Below are 16,972 nucleotides of genomic sequence, written 5' to 3'. Positions count from 1 at the left end.
GTACTAGACAGTAACAAGTTGTTTTCATAGTACGACATGGGAGCGCTGCCTTCCTCACACATTTAATGTTCTGCCATTAGTGCTATTGAACGCTCATAGGTGATGGATAACGAAGCACACACTCTAGTGCTCACATGCTAAGATAAGGAAAACCAATTTTAATCACTACAGGATGGAATTACTAGAGAAGGTCACTAAATAGTTGCATTTTCTCTGAAGCACTGAAGTATTAAAGGACTCTTTAAAAAAAAAAAGGCAAAGCACAGGGCTAGAAAATTACTCTATTGAACAAGCCCTGTTTTTAATGCTTGAGAAACACAAGGGGACTTGAGTATAAGTGAAGATTGGGATTTTCTTTGTAATCAGCATCATAAAGGTTTATAGAGTATACAAAGAGTTGGAGCATAAAGTATGCATGTATGATTATCTAACAGTAATATTTTTCTGCTCAGGACACGGGAGGGAATTATTCAATAATCATCTTTCTCATTAAAATCTAATGCTGTCATGCTGGCAAGGTTACTGCTAATTTGTTTATCCTGAGGTTAGGTATAGATTGTTATTTTTTTTTCATTCATAGATCAAGTTAGTTTGGTTAGTTTTGCCACTTTTGCTTTTCTTCTCCTCTTTTGATCTTGGTGCACCTGGTACATATAAGACATGTGTCCCAAGAGAATATATTGATGAATTCCAATAAGGTGGTAGTTACACTGAGTAAGAGCATTGCACAAGTGATCTGTGTAGCGTACCCAGCATGACACAGCATGTCTCAAGTTGTTCGGGGGCTCTTAAATTTTAAACCAGGGTGCAATCCTGCAAATCAGTGAGTTCCTCCTGTAAGTTCTGTGCCAAGCACAGCAAGTGCACAAGCAAAATGAGTGCAGGAAGTGCTTGGTGCTTCCAAGGATTGGGCCCACACAACAGTGTAGAAACAACTGCCCTGTTTCAAGCAACAAATTGAGTAAAACTCTGAGTTCCCTTCAAAGCATAGATTAGTGTCATACAAAGTCATCTGTTTAGTATGTATCTATATGTTTACTAAACTATGTGTTTCTTCTTCACAGTTCCTGAAATACCCCCATCTGAAGTAAGTGGGGGAGGAGGCAGCAGATCTGAACTGGTCATAACATGGGATGTAAGTTTTCTGGCAAGAGATAATCTTCCAAGAATAATTCTTTTCATTCAAATTCCCACTCAGAGATCAAACCCCTTGCATTCAGCAGCATCTCATCTAGGACATATGAGTGTGCTAACATTCTATAATGTGAGCTATGCATATTTCCTTCCCGCTTTCACTTCCATTAGTTACTGTCCTAGAACAGAATCAACAGAAAATATAGTTGACATGCCTGAGATTGCTCCTGGCTTAGCACAAATGTTAAGAGAAGTGTAGAAACATTGTTGAAGAGTCAAGCAGAAGAGTTATGCCTTTAATTTTGTCCACTCCCAGTGGCACTGTGGAGTTTCTCCTTGATTCTGCTAGTTTTGGACATAGGAGTAAAGAAAACAGTTTGGTAACACTTTATATTAAGGGTTTTATTTATAAATTGTTTATAAAATGTGACCAACATTTAAAAAAATATTTAATCAGTGTCTGTCAATCCAATTTACTTAGTGAAAAACAAGCAACGTTCCTAACAATTTATTCTGTTGTTAAAGGCAATCTTCCTGTACAAATCGTGAGGTAGCCTCAGGGGAGCACACTTTAATATACCGTACATAACCCATGAACTTGTATCCTTGTTTTTGCACAGCCTGTTCCTGAAGAATTACAAAATGGTGAAGGATTTGGATATGTTGTTGCTTTCCGACCTCTTGGCCTTACGACATGGATACAGACTGTAGTCACGTCTCCTGATACACCAAGATATGTCTTTAGAAATGAAAGCATCCTGCCATTTTCACCGTATGAAGTCAAAGTTGGTGTATATAATAACAAAGGAGAAGGGCCATTTAGCCCAGTAACCACAGTCTTTTCTGCTGAAGAGGGTATGCGTTTGAATCATCTCTTGAATGGTTTTTTAATGCCTGTTTGATATGATAATATTACAACAGCTGAATGAATATTTGCTTAGCAGATATCACTGAGGCCATTTTCAATTAAAAGCCATGCTGACATTTTTATTTTCCTCTTTACCATTTACCATTCCTGTTTACTATTGTTCTCTTTTTATTTCCAAATACAGAGCCTACAATAGCACCTTCTGGTGTCTCTGCAAAAAGCTTGTCATCTTCAGTAATTGAAGTTTCCTGGAATGCCATTCCTTGGAAAATGAGTAGTGGACGGTTACTGGGTTATGAGGTAACTATGCACCGTCCAGTAAGGTAGCATGACCATAATTATGTTTTATTTCCTGATCATTTATTTGTGAGTTAGCAGTCATGCAGTATGTTCAAATAACAATAAGAACATGGCAGTAGGAATATATTACCAACCACCTGACCAGGATGGTGATTGTGCAATGCTCAGGAAGATTAAATAGGGTCTAAAAATAGAAAACTCAATAATAATGGGGGGTGGGGGAGGATTTCAGCTATATGGACTAGGTCAGGGTGGGATGCAGACATACATTTTGTAGACACCATTAATGACTAATACTTGGAGCAGCTAGTCCTGGAACCCACAAGGGGAAAAGCAATTCTGATTTAGTCCTAAGTGGAGTACAGGATCTGGTCCAAGAGGTGTATATAGCTGAAAAACTTGGTAATAGTGACCACAATGTAATGAAAGGTATCATCCTTGTGGTGGTAGGAACTAAAGAAGCCCACTACAATAGCATTTAACTTTAGAAAGGGGAACTACCCAAAAATAAGGAAGTTAGTTAAACAGAACTTAAAAGGAACAGTCACAAGTGAAATGCCTGCAAGCTGAATGGAACCTTTTTAAAACCATCATAATAGAGGCTCAAATTAAATGTATACCCCAAATTTTAAAAAATAGTAAGAGGACCAAAAAAATGCCACCATGGCTAAACAGACTAAAAGAGGCAAAAAGGTTAGAGGCAAAAAGAAATTCTTTGAAAATTGAAAGTCAGATCCTACTGAGGAAAATAGAGAGGAGCGTAAACTCTTGCAAGTCAAGTGTAAAAGTATAATTACCCAGGCCAAAGGAGAATTTGAAGAGCAACTAGCAAGACTCAAAAACTAATAACAAAAATAAATGTAAGTACATCCAAAGCAGGAAGCCTGCCAAACAAGCGGTGGGGCCACTGGATGATCAAGGTGCTAAAGGCGCACACAAAGAAGACAAGGCCATTGTGGAGAAGCTAAATGAATTCTTGCATTGGTTATCACTGAGGGGGTTGTGAGGGAGATTCCCACACCTGAGCTTATTCTTTTTAGGTGACAAATCTGAGGAACTGGCCCAGATTCAGGTGCTGATAGAGGAGGTTTTAAAAAGTAATAAGTCACCAGGACCAGATGGTATTCAGCCAAGAGTTCTGAAGGAAATCAAATATGAAATTGCAGATCCACTAACCATAGTATGTAACCTATCACTGAAATCAACTTCTGTACCAGATGACTAGAGGATAGCTAATGTGATGCCAATTTTTTAAAAAGGCCGTAGAGGCAATCCTGGCAATTGTAGGCCAGTAAACCTAACTTCAATCCCAGGAAAATAGGTTGAAATTATAGTAAGAACAGAATTATCAGACACATAGGTGAACACGATTTGTTGGAGAAGAGTCAACATGGCTTTCTCAAAGGGAAATCATGCCTCACCCATCTATTAGAATTCTTTGAGGGGGACAACAAAGATGTGGACATGGATGATCCAGTGGATATAGCGTACTTGGACTTTCAAAAAGCCTTTGACACGGTCGCTCAACAAAGGCTCTTAAGCAAAGTAAGTAGTCATGGGATAAGAGGAAATGTCCTCTCATGGTTAAGTAGCTGATTAAAGAAAAGGAAATAAAGGGTTGGAATAAATAGTCAGAATGGAAAGAGGTAAATAGCGGTGTCCCTCAGGGATCTGTAGTGAGACCAGTGCTGTTCAACGTGTTCGTAAATGATCTGGAAAAAGGAGTAAACAGTGATGTGGCCAAATTTGAAGATGATACAAAATTACTCTACAGTAAAGCAGACTGTGAAGAGCTACAAAAAGATCTCACAAAACTGGGTGACAGGGCAACAAAATGGCAGGTGAAATTCAATGTTGATAAATGCAAAGTAGTGCACATTGGAAAATATAATCCCAACTAAATTAGCTGTTACCAATCAAGAAAGAGATCTTGGCATCATTGTGGATGGTTCTCTGAAAACATCCGCTGAATGTGCAGCGGCAGTCAAAAAAGCAAACAGAATGTTATGAGCTATTAGGAAAGATTTAGATAATAAGATAGTAAATATCATAATGCCATAACGCCCATGCCTTCAATACTTCATGCAATTCTGGTCACCTCATCTCAAATATTATATTTTAGAAATGGAAAAGGTACAGAGAAGGGCAGCAAAAATGATTAAGGGTATGGAAATGCTTCCATATGAGGAGAGGATAAGAAGACTGGGGCTATTCAGCTTGGAAAATAAACTAAGGGAGGGGGTCCATCTAGCCCAGTATCCTGCCTTCCAACAGTGGCCAATGTCAGGTGTACCAGAGGGAATGAACAGAACAGATAATCATCAAGTGATCCATCCCCTGTCGCCCATTCCCAGTTTCTGGCAAACAGAGGCTAGAGTCACTGATGTCCAATGTATAGGTTCTATATAGTAGAGAATTTTCTTTTCTCTCTCTCTAAGTGTGGTGTCTCTTTCCAAATATCTTTGAGAACCCACCAGAATGGGCGTTTATTGTATAGCGATCCCTGTGATGGCAGTCATGGCTCTATCTCTCTGTCTGCCTCAAGCTGATACTTTTTGAATGACAGCTTTAATTTCCATGGGAACTGTTTTATAAGATACAGTGTTCTAATGAGTTTAGTGTGTGTTGTATTATTGTTTATTTATTATTGTTAATCGTGTTTGTTACGATACTGCCTAAGGACCAAGAATGGGGTCCCATTGTGATAGGTGGTGTACAAACACCAAATAGTAGACAGCCCCTGCCTGGAAATGCTTACAGTCTAAATAGATGAGGCAGACACGGGGTGGGAGAAGGGATAGAACACACAAACAGTGTGAACGATATGTTGGCAGCAAACGTCATGTTAGTTCTATGATTTTGGGGGGTGGAGGGCCTAGTTAAGAGCGTATCAGCTACATGGAAAGAAAAGTGAGGGGAGAGGTGACATTGAAGAGAAAGGAAGGTTAGGGAGACAGGGCAGGAAGACAAGGATGAGAGGGGCACGTATGGCGGGAAGTTGAGGTGAAGAGGCTGTAAGGGAGAGAGAGGGTTGAAGCAAACAGCCAATCAGCACAGGGCAGAGAATGTAATGATGAACTAATGCTTTTCCTTTGTCATTATTTTCATTCAAATAGTCTCTAACATTTTAGTTTCCCTTTTTTCCTATAACTGCACTAAGAAAGGTTTCAGAGTAGCAGCCGTGTTAGTCTGTATCCGCAATAAGAAGAACAGGAGTACTTGTGGCACCTTAGAGAGTAACAAATTTATTAGAGCATACTGTAGTCCACGAAAGCTTATGCTCTAATAAATTTGTTAGTCTCTAAGGTGCCACAAGTACTCCTGTTCTTCTTATTACACTAAGAAAGAAATATTAGTATGAAAAGTAAAGCCAGATAGGCAGTAGGGATGGTAATTTCATAGGATATGTATTATTTCTGAAACTTTAAGGTAATTCCACCATTTTCAAGAGAGAAAAAAGCACTTACAGGAATCAGAGATAATACTGCGTATGAACATTTTGTCATGAAAACATTTTAACTCGTTGTGTTTTGTATCATAGGTCACGTACTGGAATAATGGTGGAAAAGAAGAATCTTCAAATAGAGTAAAAGCTACAGGGAATAAGACATCAGTAAGAATAACAGGCTTGAAGAGCAACTTAGCATATTACACAGCTGTCCGGGCATATAACAGTGCTGGGTCAGGACCCTTTAGTGCCACCGTCAATGCCACCACAAAAAAGACACGTGGGTATCATCAGTCTAAATAAATGAGGGGAGGGCCATCATGGGTTTTCATCACTTGCAGGCAAAAGGGAGAACGTGTGCATTATTGGGAATGATGAGAGGAACAAATGAACCAGACTTTCATATAAAATAGAACCCTCACACTTTTTCAAATTCAAGCCCAGAGCCAACACCCACTTCTGTGGATGTTGTTCATGATCATGGTTATGCAAAAATCAAACATGTTCATGGACCCGACTAGCTGAAAGTCACCACCACTGATTTCCAAACGTTTGTGAATCTGGACTACTAAATTCTTCTTACTGACGAAGAATTTTCAAAAGTCAGGTTTGATTTTATGATGTTGAAAAACAATCTTCTGCTATATGGAACCAAGTGACTCACTGAATATTTCATGGCTTTATAATATAAGTTCTCTAGAACCTGACTTTGGAGGTGGACTGCAGTTCATGTAAAACAATCACTTATGTTGACTTTTGTGTTCTCTTGCCCAGATTACTTACAAGACACCACTTTACTACCAAAGCAAGATTTAACTCCGGAGAACACACAAATACTCAGAAAGGCTGTGATAATTTCCACAGCACAGGAAATATTTTGCGTATGATGTTTATACACAGTTCAGAATAAATGCCATAAATTTTGAAGCACTGCTTTTTAACTAACCTAAATCCACAAGTAAATCTGAATAAAGGGCCAAATACACCCCCCACCCCCGTCCTTCATATCTTATAAAAGTAAGAGTAAAAAAAATAGTGTTTCAGTGCTAAGCCTATATAAATGTATTTGTGGGAGTGTTTTGAGAGGTTGACAGAAAACCTGATTTGCATGGGTAAGGGTGTTCAGAGAGGGGGGAAAGCAAGATTTTCTTTGCATTAGATTGTTACAAAATTTGCCTCACAGCCCCAGTGATTGCTTCTCATCACACTCACCATGAGGCTGGGGGGTCTGAAAGCACCAGTTGAAAAACACTGCTGTAAGCCATACTAAATTGTTTCCATTGCAGGTTCTGTATCAACCACCTTGGAAACAGTGTTTCCCCCTGTTAAATATTATGCACATTTTCATATTTCTAAGAGAGTATCACCACATTTGTTTTAACCTTGTAAGAGTATCACTGAAGGTGACCTCCTAGCAAAGGCTGTTAAAACTTGCCCTAATAGCTTCATTGTTTTCAATCCCATCAGGCAGAACTAAAAGCAGAGGTGCAATATATTGATCCATCAGAGCAACTCCCCTATTTTAATTCCCATAAATCTAATGGTAAAATTCATTTTGTGTCACCATGACAGGAATAAACCTAATTAGAACTCTCTGAGGGAAAGTCAACCAGTCACATTTCATTTTTAATAGGCTTCAGTTCAGCATGGGACTCATAATTCCCATCATGGTCAATTATCTCACAGTTGGTCTATAATGATTAGATGCTCTCTCTTAATTGAAACTTCTTGATGTGGTGTAGAGAGATGCAAATATAAGTTTCTGCATAGGTTTGGCAACTGGTAAAGAAGATCCTGAAATGAAGCAAGAAGGAGCCAGTTATTGTAATATCTCCTGCAGCAGAATACTCCCATTTAGGTTATCATGTTACTGTCGTCATCATTGGAGAGGCAAAGATCATTTTCAAATGACTATAGTTCTATTAATTATAAATTTAATATAAAGCTAGTACACTGTGAATTCAGCTTATAGAGGTTGGGTTAAGTCAAGGCCATTGTGCAAGAGAACTTTTTAGTTAATTGCATAGGAGAGAAGTCAGTGGAATGGTGGACTGAAACTATCGCATTCCAAACACTGGCTGTGGTATGTTAACTGTTTTGGGGAGAATAAATTTTTCTTCAGAAAAAAAGGGCTTTGAATTTTTTCAATAAGTTATATTCTGTTTATCCCAAATATTTGACAGAATATTTTGCAGCATATTTTAGGTTTAAACATTACATTGTGCCTTTATCTTTATGCAAATTAATATTTTTAAACCAAAAATCAAGAATTACTGTTCTGCCTTAAAAACCTTGAATTAGGCAAAAGCTCAGATAAACAACTGTGCAAGTCTTCATATGATAAACCATATGCTAAAACAATTTAACATTTAGGAGTACTTGCAATATATATATAAAATTCATTAGAACATATGTTCTGCACTGAAAGCCTAATTCAGCAAGGTACTTAAGCATGTAACTAACTTTAAGTATATCAGTGGTCCCAGTGAAGTCAGTGGAATTATTCACATGCTTAGAGTTGGGCAAAATTTGACATGCAATTTTTTTGTGTGTGCACACAAAATGCAGGTTCCAGTTCTTTCAGGTCATGAAATAATTCATCCATTTGGGTCAGTTTTGGCAAATTGTTTTGGTCAAATAAAAAAAATGAGAAATATCAAAACATTTCATATTGGCATTTCTGAAACAAAATATTTTGATTTTTGTTTTGGAAACATTTAAAAGGTTAAAAACCTCAAAAATCAAATGGAATGTTCTGTTTTGAGTCAAACAAAACATTTCATTTGATCTGAAGTGATAATTTTTTTTTACTTTTCAAATGTCTGTGGATATTTTTTTAATTGTTTCTCTTGATCCAATTCAGCCAATTTTTTTTTGTTCATCCACTGAACCAAAAAATTGATTATTTGCACATCTATACTTGTGAGTTACTTCTGTAAGTCAAGAGGTAGAGGCCTATGATTTATGCATAATTATTGTGCATTTTTCCACTTTTTTGCAGATGTCATATTACTATTTTGCTATGGGTTTAAAAGAATGATTTATTAATTCTCAAACCCAATCTTAATATCAGTGTGTAAGAACTACTAAAATATGCTATAACACTCAGCTCTCGAGTATAAAAAACTTTATTTGACAAACTCCTTTTATATATATAGAAATTGGATATTAGTTCATCACGGTAAATCCTACTTAGTAATCAGAGCAAGGAATATACTGGAAAAAGATATTTGCTTTTGTGTCTGCTTGGTATGAACATATGTGAATCCAGATTTACTGACATGCATGTTCATAGGAAAATTACGAAGTTTCATATGTGAAACAATTTTAGTTTTGTTCCAGTGAGTACTTGCACTCAAAATGCTCATACTACAGATTCCACCAAAGGTCATTACCACAGTTTGATATTGACCGTTCTGCTCCAAAGCTTAGACTTATGCTCCTTGAGCAATAACTAACTCTATTAGCGGACAGCATTAGTAGGCTGTTATACTTTTCAAGTTATGTTATGTGCTCAGGACAAGATTTTCAGAAATGACTGGTGACTCTAGATGCCTCATTCTCTAAATACACAACTTGAGACACTTTAAGGGATCCTGATTTTCAGAGGTTGGGAGCTTGTTTTTGAATATCTGTCCCCTTCGAGTTGTATCAAAAATTTTGGGCACCCAACATTTACTAGTCTGTTTTGAAAACCTTGGCCTTATCCTGTCACGGAACAGAAAGAATACTACGTGGTTTATCTGACCAGTGACAGTCTGACTGCAGCTCTAATGGGAATTACTGAAAACTTACAGATAACGCTTCATAATCATACCAGAGTTTAAAAAAAAAAGTAACAAAAGAAATGTCAAATACTTTTGCCGTAACCAATACTTTCAAATGAAGAAAGACTTAATTTGTCCAAGAAGTTATTCATTGCAAAATATTTTCAGTCTTAACAGAATGTTAAAGATATAAAAGGTCTGTATCATCATTCCTCTTATTATAATTTGTTCTAATTCATCATTTTTATATCTTGATACAAAAGCTTTTATCTGGCCATGTTCAATGAAGGACCATAGACTGATAAGTCAGAAATAACATCTCTATTTATCTCCTCTTCTGTTTTTCCAATTTAGTCTCTGAACCATACAGTCTACAAGCGATGATGCTCTATTTGAGTTGCTTTTACATCTAACATGTAATGACAGTCAATTACTTGAACTATTATTTGCTGCTGTATAATAAATCACTAATGCCAAGTAAATTAAAATCATGCTTTCATTATGTATTTCAAGCACCCAGTCAGCCTCCAGGAAACGTTATATGGAATGTTACAGACTCCAAGGTAGTACTGAACTGGGAGCAAGTGAAAGCAATGGAGAATGAATCCGAAGTAACTGGATATAAGGTAGGTAAAAACAGTATAGCTAGAGTACTTTACGGCAATAAACACTTTCATTTTAAGCTTTTTTCATGTTTATTTCCAAGGCAGCAAATTTTGAGGTTAAAATGCTTGCAGATGCAGCCATTTTGCTGAACTCCTGAATGTGGGGTGCACGATACCACTCCCAAAACATCTTTACTGCACCCCTTTTTTATAGCCATTGTTTATATTATTTCATTTGAAACAAAAGAAAGTGAGCCAGAACCTCGGCTGGTGGAAATCTGCACAACTACAATGTTGGCCCAATTTATCAAACTGATTGCCATGTGTCAAACTGATAATTTCATGTCTTTTTAACTACTGTGGGAAAACTTCCGCTGCCTTGATAAAACTTCCATTGTTAATAGTATTCTAGCAGCAAACAAATGTTCAGAGCGTTCTATAAATCCATATGTGCCCTATACAATTGCTATCTCTTAGTTAATTACAGAGGATGCTTCTACAGAGCTACATTGATTTTCACTCCTAGATGTTATTACTGTAAACAGTATTTACATCACAAATCTGAATACTGGCAGCATTTCTGAGCCATTCTGGGTTGTGTTAACAAGAGACTGATGGTTGGTTACAGCCTATGCAAGACACCTGGAAAGTTAGGTCATTGGGCTTGCAGGGCATAGTTGGAATGCAAATATACCTAGTCACAGATTCAGCACTATCTCTTCTGCAGTATTTGGCACAGCATTAGGTTGCCTTGGCTGTAGCTTCAATAAATACAATACAAACGCCTACTACTGAAGTCTTGTTACACGGGGTAAAGTTTTCAAAAGCACCTAAAACCCATTTTCAAAAGTGATTTAGGCTCTTAGAGGAGAGATCATTACCCCTGCTTCAGACCATTTATGCCAAGTAAAAGGGCCTTGGAGCAGCATCAAGGGCCCTAAAAGCCCCACATTTGCCAGGAGAGGATTCTCCCAGCACAGCCATTATAAAGGAAGAAAGCCATAAAATTGTTATCCGAGGTCTCACACGAGCCATGGTTTCAGGGGCATGTCTTGGCTCAGAGGTGGGGCTGAGAGTGGGTGGGGGTGTGCCGAGGGCGGGGTTGGATCATGTAATGCTATAAAGATTCTGAGCAGCACTGCAACATATAGGGCAATGCAGGAGGCTGTCATAACATAGATATGTTGTTGTAGGTGCGTTGCTCCCAGGAAATCAGAGACACAAGGTGAGTGAGGTAATATCTTTTATTGGGCTGACTTCTTTTGTTGGCAAGTATTTAAGCTACATCAAGCTCTCCTTCCCAGACCTGAAGAAGAGTTCTATGTAGCTCAGAAGCTTTCACCAACTAAATTCAATTTGGCCCAATAAACTTGTCCCTGTAATGTAGATATGCATTGACACCTTGTCTCTGTAACGTAGATGGGCATTGACAACTTATGGTGGGATGTCATGCCTACATTTCCAGTGGACTTCTGCTATTTTTTCACTCCATTCCCATCGATACCATTGGGAAGTTGTGTTATTCTTGTGCAATTACCCCCATCTTCCAAGGACGACTCTGAGTGCAAGAATTGCCCTGATGGATGCTATTCTGGGGGATGCATTGGATCAACACATTCTCTGGGCTTCCAGCCCGTGCTATCTTCCCAATCAAGCCACCCACTCTGGAACCTGTGCTGGCCAAATCCAGACCTTAGGGGAGAAAGGGGGATGTGGGCACATTGGCCTACTGTGACACCACCACCAATACCCTTTCTCCTCCAAGGACAATTTTTTAACACTGTGGGCTGCAACCCTGGGTTACTCAATGGAAGCGGACATAACCCAGGGCTGGATATAGCTCCCAGTGTTTAAAATGCAGCAGGACACATACAGTTAATTTCCATGTCAGAATAATCATTCAATACTTGCAGAACTTCTTCCAGTATAGCCCATAATTTCCACATTTTTATTAACTCCCTTCTCTGTGTCCCCTTGCTATTTATTGCTTGAAGTGTTTGATCTAGATAATGACAGGTTCCAAGCGGAGGGATAATTTATAGAACAATACATTACTAAGAAACTCAAGAGAATATATTATTCATTTGTTATCATTATATATTGTGCCATTTTAGATTAAAGCTGGGATAAAAGAGCTTGATTAATGTTATCTGCTTTTATTGCCTTTCTGGATATTGAGTATAATTCTGCTACATGAAGTCAACCAAAACTGAGATTGTTTTTCCCCTGTATTTTTTTAGAATTTAACCCTTTTTCAAAAAACAAAATTTGGAGCAGTACATGGTAGAAGGAAAACTGCATGCAGCATCGCCAAAAATTCTGTTTTTTGTTGTTGTTGCAGGTTTTGTACAGGACTAGCAGTCAAAACCATGTGAATGAACTGAACACAAATACGACATCAGCAGAACTTTTACTCCCGTTCAATGAGGATTACATCATAGAAGTAAAAGCAACAACTGATGGTGGAGATGGCACTAGCAGTGATGAGATCCGGATTCCCAAACTGACTAGTATGTAGTCACTGATATGAGGTGTCATTATTTTGTCTTACCGTAATGCCTAGAAGCCTACCGATATCAGAACCCCACAGCACTAGGCACCATACATACAGCTTAGTAAGAGATGATGCATGCCATGAAGAGCTTACATTCTAAACAGGCAAAGCGTGAGGAGGAAACAGAACTACGGAGAGGTGGAGTGATTTGCACAAGACCACACAGCTTGTCAGTGGCAGAGCTGGGAAAATAAATATATGGAGATATACCTATCGCATAGAACTGGAAGGGACCCTGAAAGGTCATTGAGTCCAGCCCCCTGCCTTCACTAGCAGGACCACGTACTGATTTTTTGCCCCAGATCCCTAAGTAGCCCCCTCAAGGATTGAACTCACAACCCTGGGTTTAGCAGGCAAAAAGCTCAAACCACTGAGCTCCCTCCCCCCAAGAGAACCCAAATCATCAGACTCCCAGATCAGTGCCGTGTCAAAACTGTGGTGGTTCCTCTGTTGACAGTGTCTGATATTTCATTCCAAAACTTAGTGGAAAAGCAGATGCACAAGGAGCATAAATTCTGATCTTTTGTTGCTCCAGGTTGTGAGAGTCCAAGTAAGTAATGTGCTGATGCTCTACTCAGGGTGATGTCATCTTGTTACACAAGTACCCACTATAGGTTGATCAAAGGACTGAAGAGAGCAAGTCACTTGTATTCCGGGCTAGATAACCTTAACTTGAACTCCCTGGACATCTATAAAGAAGGCAGATAGTGACAATGTTCGGAAAAGGAATTCTCTTAAGTAACGCTAATATAGTACTCTGGGAATGCTCAGGCTTTAGAGTTTCTCAACATGAAGTTAATGGGGCTTCAATGATTTACCCCAGCTGAGGATTTGGCCAAGTGTGTGCCTTCTGAAAAAAATCTATGAAAGGTTTTGCTCTGCTAATGTTTTATAAAAGTTCTATACCCCAGTGACAGGATACAAGACAGACATAATAGCATAAGGATCATGAACTTGACTTGAGCTTAGTTTAATTGAGTTTCAGAATGCAAAGTAATGCTAACTAGCATCTGAAATTAACAGAGAAATTGTTAATCATTTATACATCTGGGATTAAAGTGCTTCAGCAATAGGCATTAAATGGCACCATATATATATATATTCCCAGTACTTTGTAACACCACCTATTTTGTTTTAGTTGACTGAATCATGACTAGACTTTACTCCTAACATCCACAGCCAGCAGTTGTAGGAGCCAGTCTTTATATGAATGGATTCTTTATTGATTAAAAGGGGGAAAAAACATGCTTATATGCTGTATGGTAATAAGTTAATAAAAAGGAAACCAATTAACATTCACATGTCCTTACTCATGATAAACTTCCTTCTTTTGGTTTGGTAAATTACCATGTAGATTAGACAGTCTGTGTGTGAGTGAGAGAGAGAGATTTTATATATATACATAAGTGTGTGTGTGTGTGTGTGTGTGTGTGAAAATCAGATTTTCACTTTTCATATGGCTCTCTTTTTTTATTTATAACCTTAAAGATGAAGACAGTTCTGGGAATCCTCCTGAAATGTGAATGTATTTCAATTCTTTATAAATATTTAGAATTATTTGGTAAACCTTGCATTGATTAGCTGAAATGAAGAACTGTAATAAATCTTATCTGGAAAATAACAGAGGCTGAGATACTCAAAGGTGTCTAGGTTTCTAACTCCCACTGCTTTTAATTGGAGTTGGGGCCTAAATAGATTTGAGGATCTGTGCCAGAGTCCGTATTGGTTACATGTTTTGAGACATCATATATATTGCATTAATTTAATCCCAAATTTTTCATTTGTCACAGGTATGGATGCAAGAGGTTCTGGTGCATCAGTCGTGAACATCTACAGCTTATCCAGCTTCATACGGATAGTACCTTTCTTGACTTTTAATGCAGTGTTGTGGTGATACATTGTCATTCATTGGATACATTAAATCAGTTACAAAAGTGCTTTTTTTAAAAAAATGCAGTGGTTATGCATGGGTTTTTTTTCAACTCTGTGTTTTTAAATACTTCATATTCCATTGTAGGTTAAATTTAAAAAAAAAAAAACCCACCATATAAAAATTCAGCAAATCCTTTTAAAGGAATCTAAAATGCCTTAATACTTGAACCAAAGGAGTTTACATAATACATTTCTCAAATCTGATGTAAATGAGAGTAAGAGTATTATGCTACGGTTTGAGAGCTTCACAGAGTCTCAGATACACCTTAGCTCTATGATGAACTCCATTTTTTTTGCAGTGACACTGAATTGTTTTGAGTATATCCTGTGTCATTGTGATAGAATAATTCTAATCCACACAAACAGATGAAAATGGATGCATATTTAACTGGAATCTAATGACAAATCTTGGACCAATGAGATCTTTTAAAAGCAGTATGTTTACCAAGTATGTTCAGATAAGCTTGCATACTGTCCTTTTACGTAATCTACTCTAAATCTATCAGATAATCATAGGTATTAGAGATGGAAAAGACCTTGTCCATCTCCTGTCAGTGTTTTGTCCCATTTACCTTTGAAAGTCCAAGAGACAGGGTTTCCAGCACTTCTCTTGAGAGCCGCACTTCAAAGGTTTTCTCTTTTTCCTCATAGTCAGCATACATTTGTATACTCCCTTCGAGAACACAAGTCCTTTCTCTCCATTTATAGGTATTTGAATTAATTTTAGATTTTTTTTTCTCATTCCCCTACTTCATCCATCTCTTTGCCAGGTTATCGCATACATATTTAGCACTATATTCTGTCTTTATAACCTGATCCCTCCCGCTCCCAGCTCATTTTTGTTGCCCTTCTCTGAATTCCCACACCCCAACATGTTTTGGAAAATGCAGTGCCCAGAACTGAGCACTGTATTTTAGGTGCAGATGCACCGTGGCCTTATAGAAAGGGACCGTTGCCTCCCTGCTCTGTGATGTGTTTCTTCTGAACATTCAGCCCAAAATTACATTGGCCCTTTGTCTACCACATCACATTGCAAACTATGCCTGATTCAATATATGCTGTTACTCCTCTGCTCCCTTTTAGCATTGCTGCTACCCAGATTTCTCCTTTTGGTTGCTGAAAGGGACCTCTGTGTCTAAGCACCTCCATCTCTCTCAGCTGGGCTGGCATTCTGTAATAAATCCCATGAACATCATATAATTCTTGGTATGACTATGGCAATATACTATAGCTTTTACTAGATATATAGAAATATATATATATATATATATAAACAAAGACTTTTTGTCCTTGTTATTACGGAGATTGTTCTAAATCTATATGTTCCATAGCAATATATAAAAGAGATGCCAAACCTGGTACATTTGATTTTCTATATTTGCAAAGCTTAGACAAATCATACGTTATTCTATCCTTTCAGACTGCTTTCAATCGAATAGCAAATTACACAATGTCAAATGTTCATGTGACATAAAACTGATATTCTGTTTTTTCAGTTTAATCTGAAAGTATTATTACAACACAAAAAAAATCAAAAATATCAACCTCAAGTGAACTAAGATCAGTAAAATTCTGACATCACTGTAGTAATGTTTTAATATGCATTCAGATATCAAATTCACATTAATATAACACACAAACTATCTTGTTAGCTATCCAAGCAAGATCTGTATATACTGTACATACATAGTAAAAAAATCATAAATGGCTAGTTGTTTTTTCAATATGGCTAACCATTGACGTTTCTAAACAGTCACAAATGGGGGGAAACAGACATTCCTAGTAAATATATAGTTCAGTTTCATGCAATGAAAGGTGAATCTTTCTATTCTTGTTTGAGAAATTCTGCAGTGTCATTTTCATGATTGTTCTATTGCATTATTTAACTTTGTTATATATCTCCATGAGATATGTACTGAGTATCTTGTTTCATATTGAAAAGTATGAAATTTATCCTTAAACTTCCAGTTGTGTGTGTATCCTATGGTTATCTGTATGTATTTTTTTCTATTATTCTAATAAAATATTTATAACATTGAGGAATATTGGAATATTTCAGAATATGTTGCCCTCTCAATATCACATATTTGTACTCAGAAGAGCACATTGTAGAGATGTCCAACCACAACACTTGCCTATATTCTTAACAGCATTCCTGCTAACTGCCAATTCTCTATTTTTTCCCCATCTCTGCTCTCATGAGGCCTGATCCAAAGTCTACATAAGTCAACAGAAAGATTCTCATTGACTTTACTAGGTTCACGTACTCTTTTCAAATGTTTCTTATACTGTAATATAGATCTGCCTGGGCCCATTTCCTTAAACATTTAGTCCTTAAACATTTGTTCGTTTTTGATGACTCTC

The 16,972-nt window shown here is 37.5% G+C and overlaps 1 protein-coding gene across 2 annotated transcripts in view; it reads left to right on the top strand.

The window, feature by feature from the left end:
- LOC117880759 (contactin-3-like) overlaps nt 1-16,618 on the top strand; it is a 226,248-nt gene extending 209,630 nt beyond the window's left edge. For both annotated transcript variants that reach the window (XM_034777204.1, XM_034777203.1), the window contains exons 15-21: nt 1,065-1,135; nt 1,755-1,989; nt 2,187-2,302; nt 5,844-6,030; nt 10,031-10,143; nt 12,464-12,632; nt 14,467-16,618. In XM_034777204.1, the coding sequence (XP_034633095.1) occupies nt 1,065-1,135; nt 1,755-1,989; nt 2,187-2,302; nt 5,844-6,030; nt 10,031-10,143; nt 12,464-12,632; nt 14,467-14,570 (995 nt within the window). In that variant the 3' untranslated portion in view covers nt 14,571-16,618. The remainder of the gene's footprint in view (nt 1-1,064; nt 1,136-1,754; nt 1,990-2,186; nt 2,303-5,843; nt 6,031-10,030; nt 10,144-12,463; nt 12,633-14,466) is intronic.
- The last annotated feature ends 354 nt before the right edge of the window (nt 16,619-16,972 follow it).

This window comes from Trachemys scripta, chromosome 7 (assembly GCF_013100865.1).
Source record: "Trachemys scripta elegans isolate TJP31775 chromosome 7, CAS_Tse_1.0, whole genome shotgun sequence".
NCBI lineage: Eukaryota > Metazoa > Chordata > Testudines > Emydidae > Trachemys > Trachemys scripta.
This window is presented reverse-complemented; position numbering and strand designations above follow the sequence as displayed.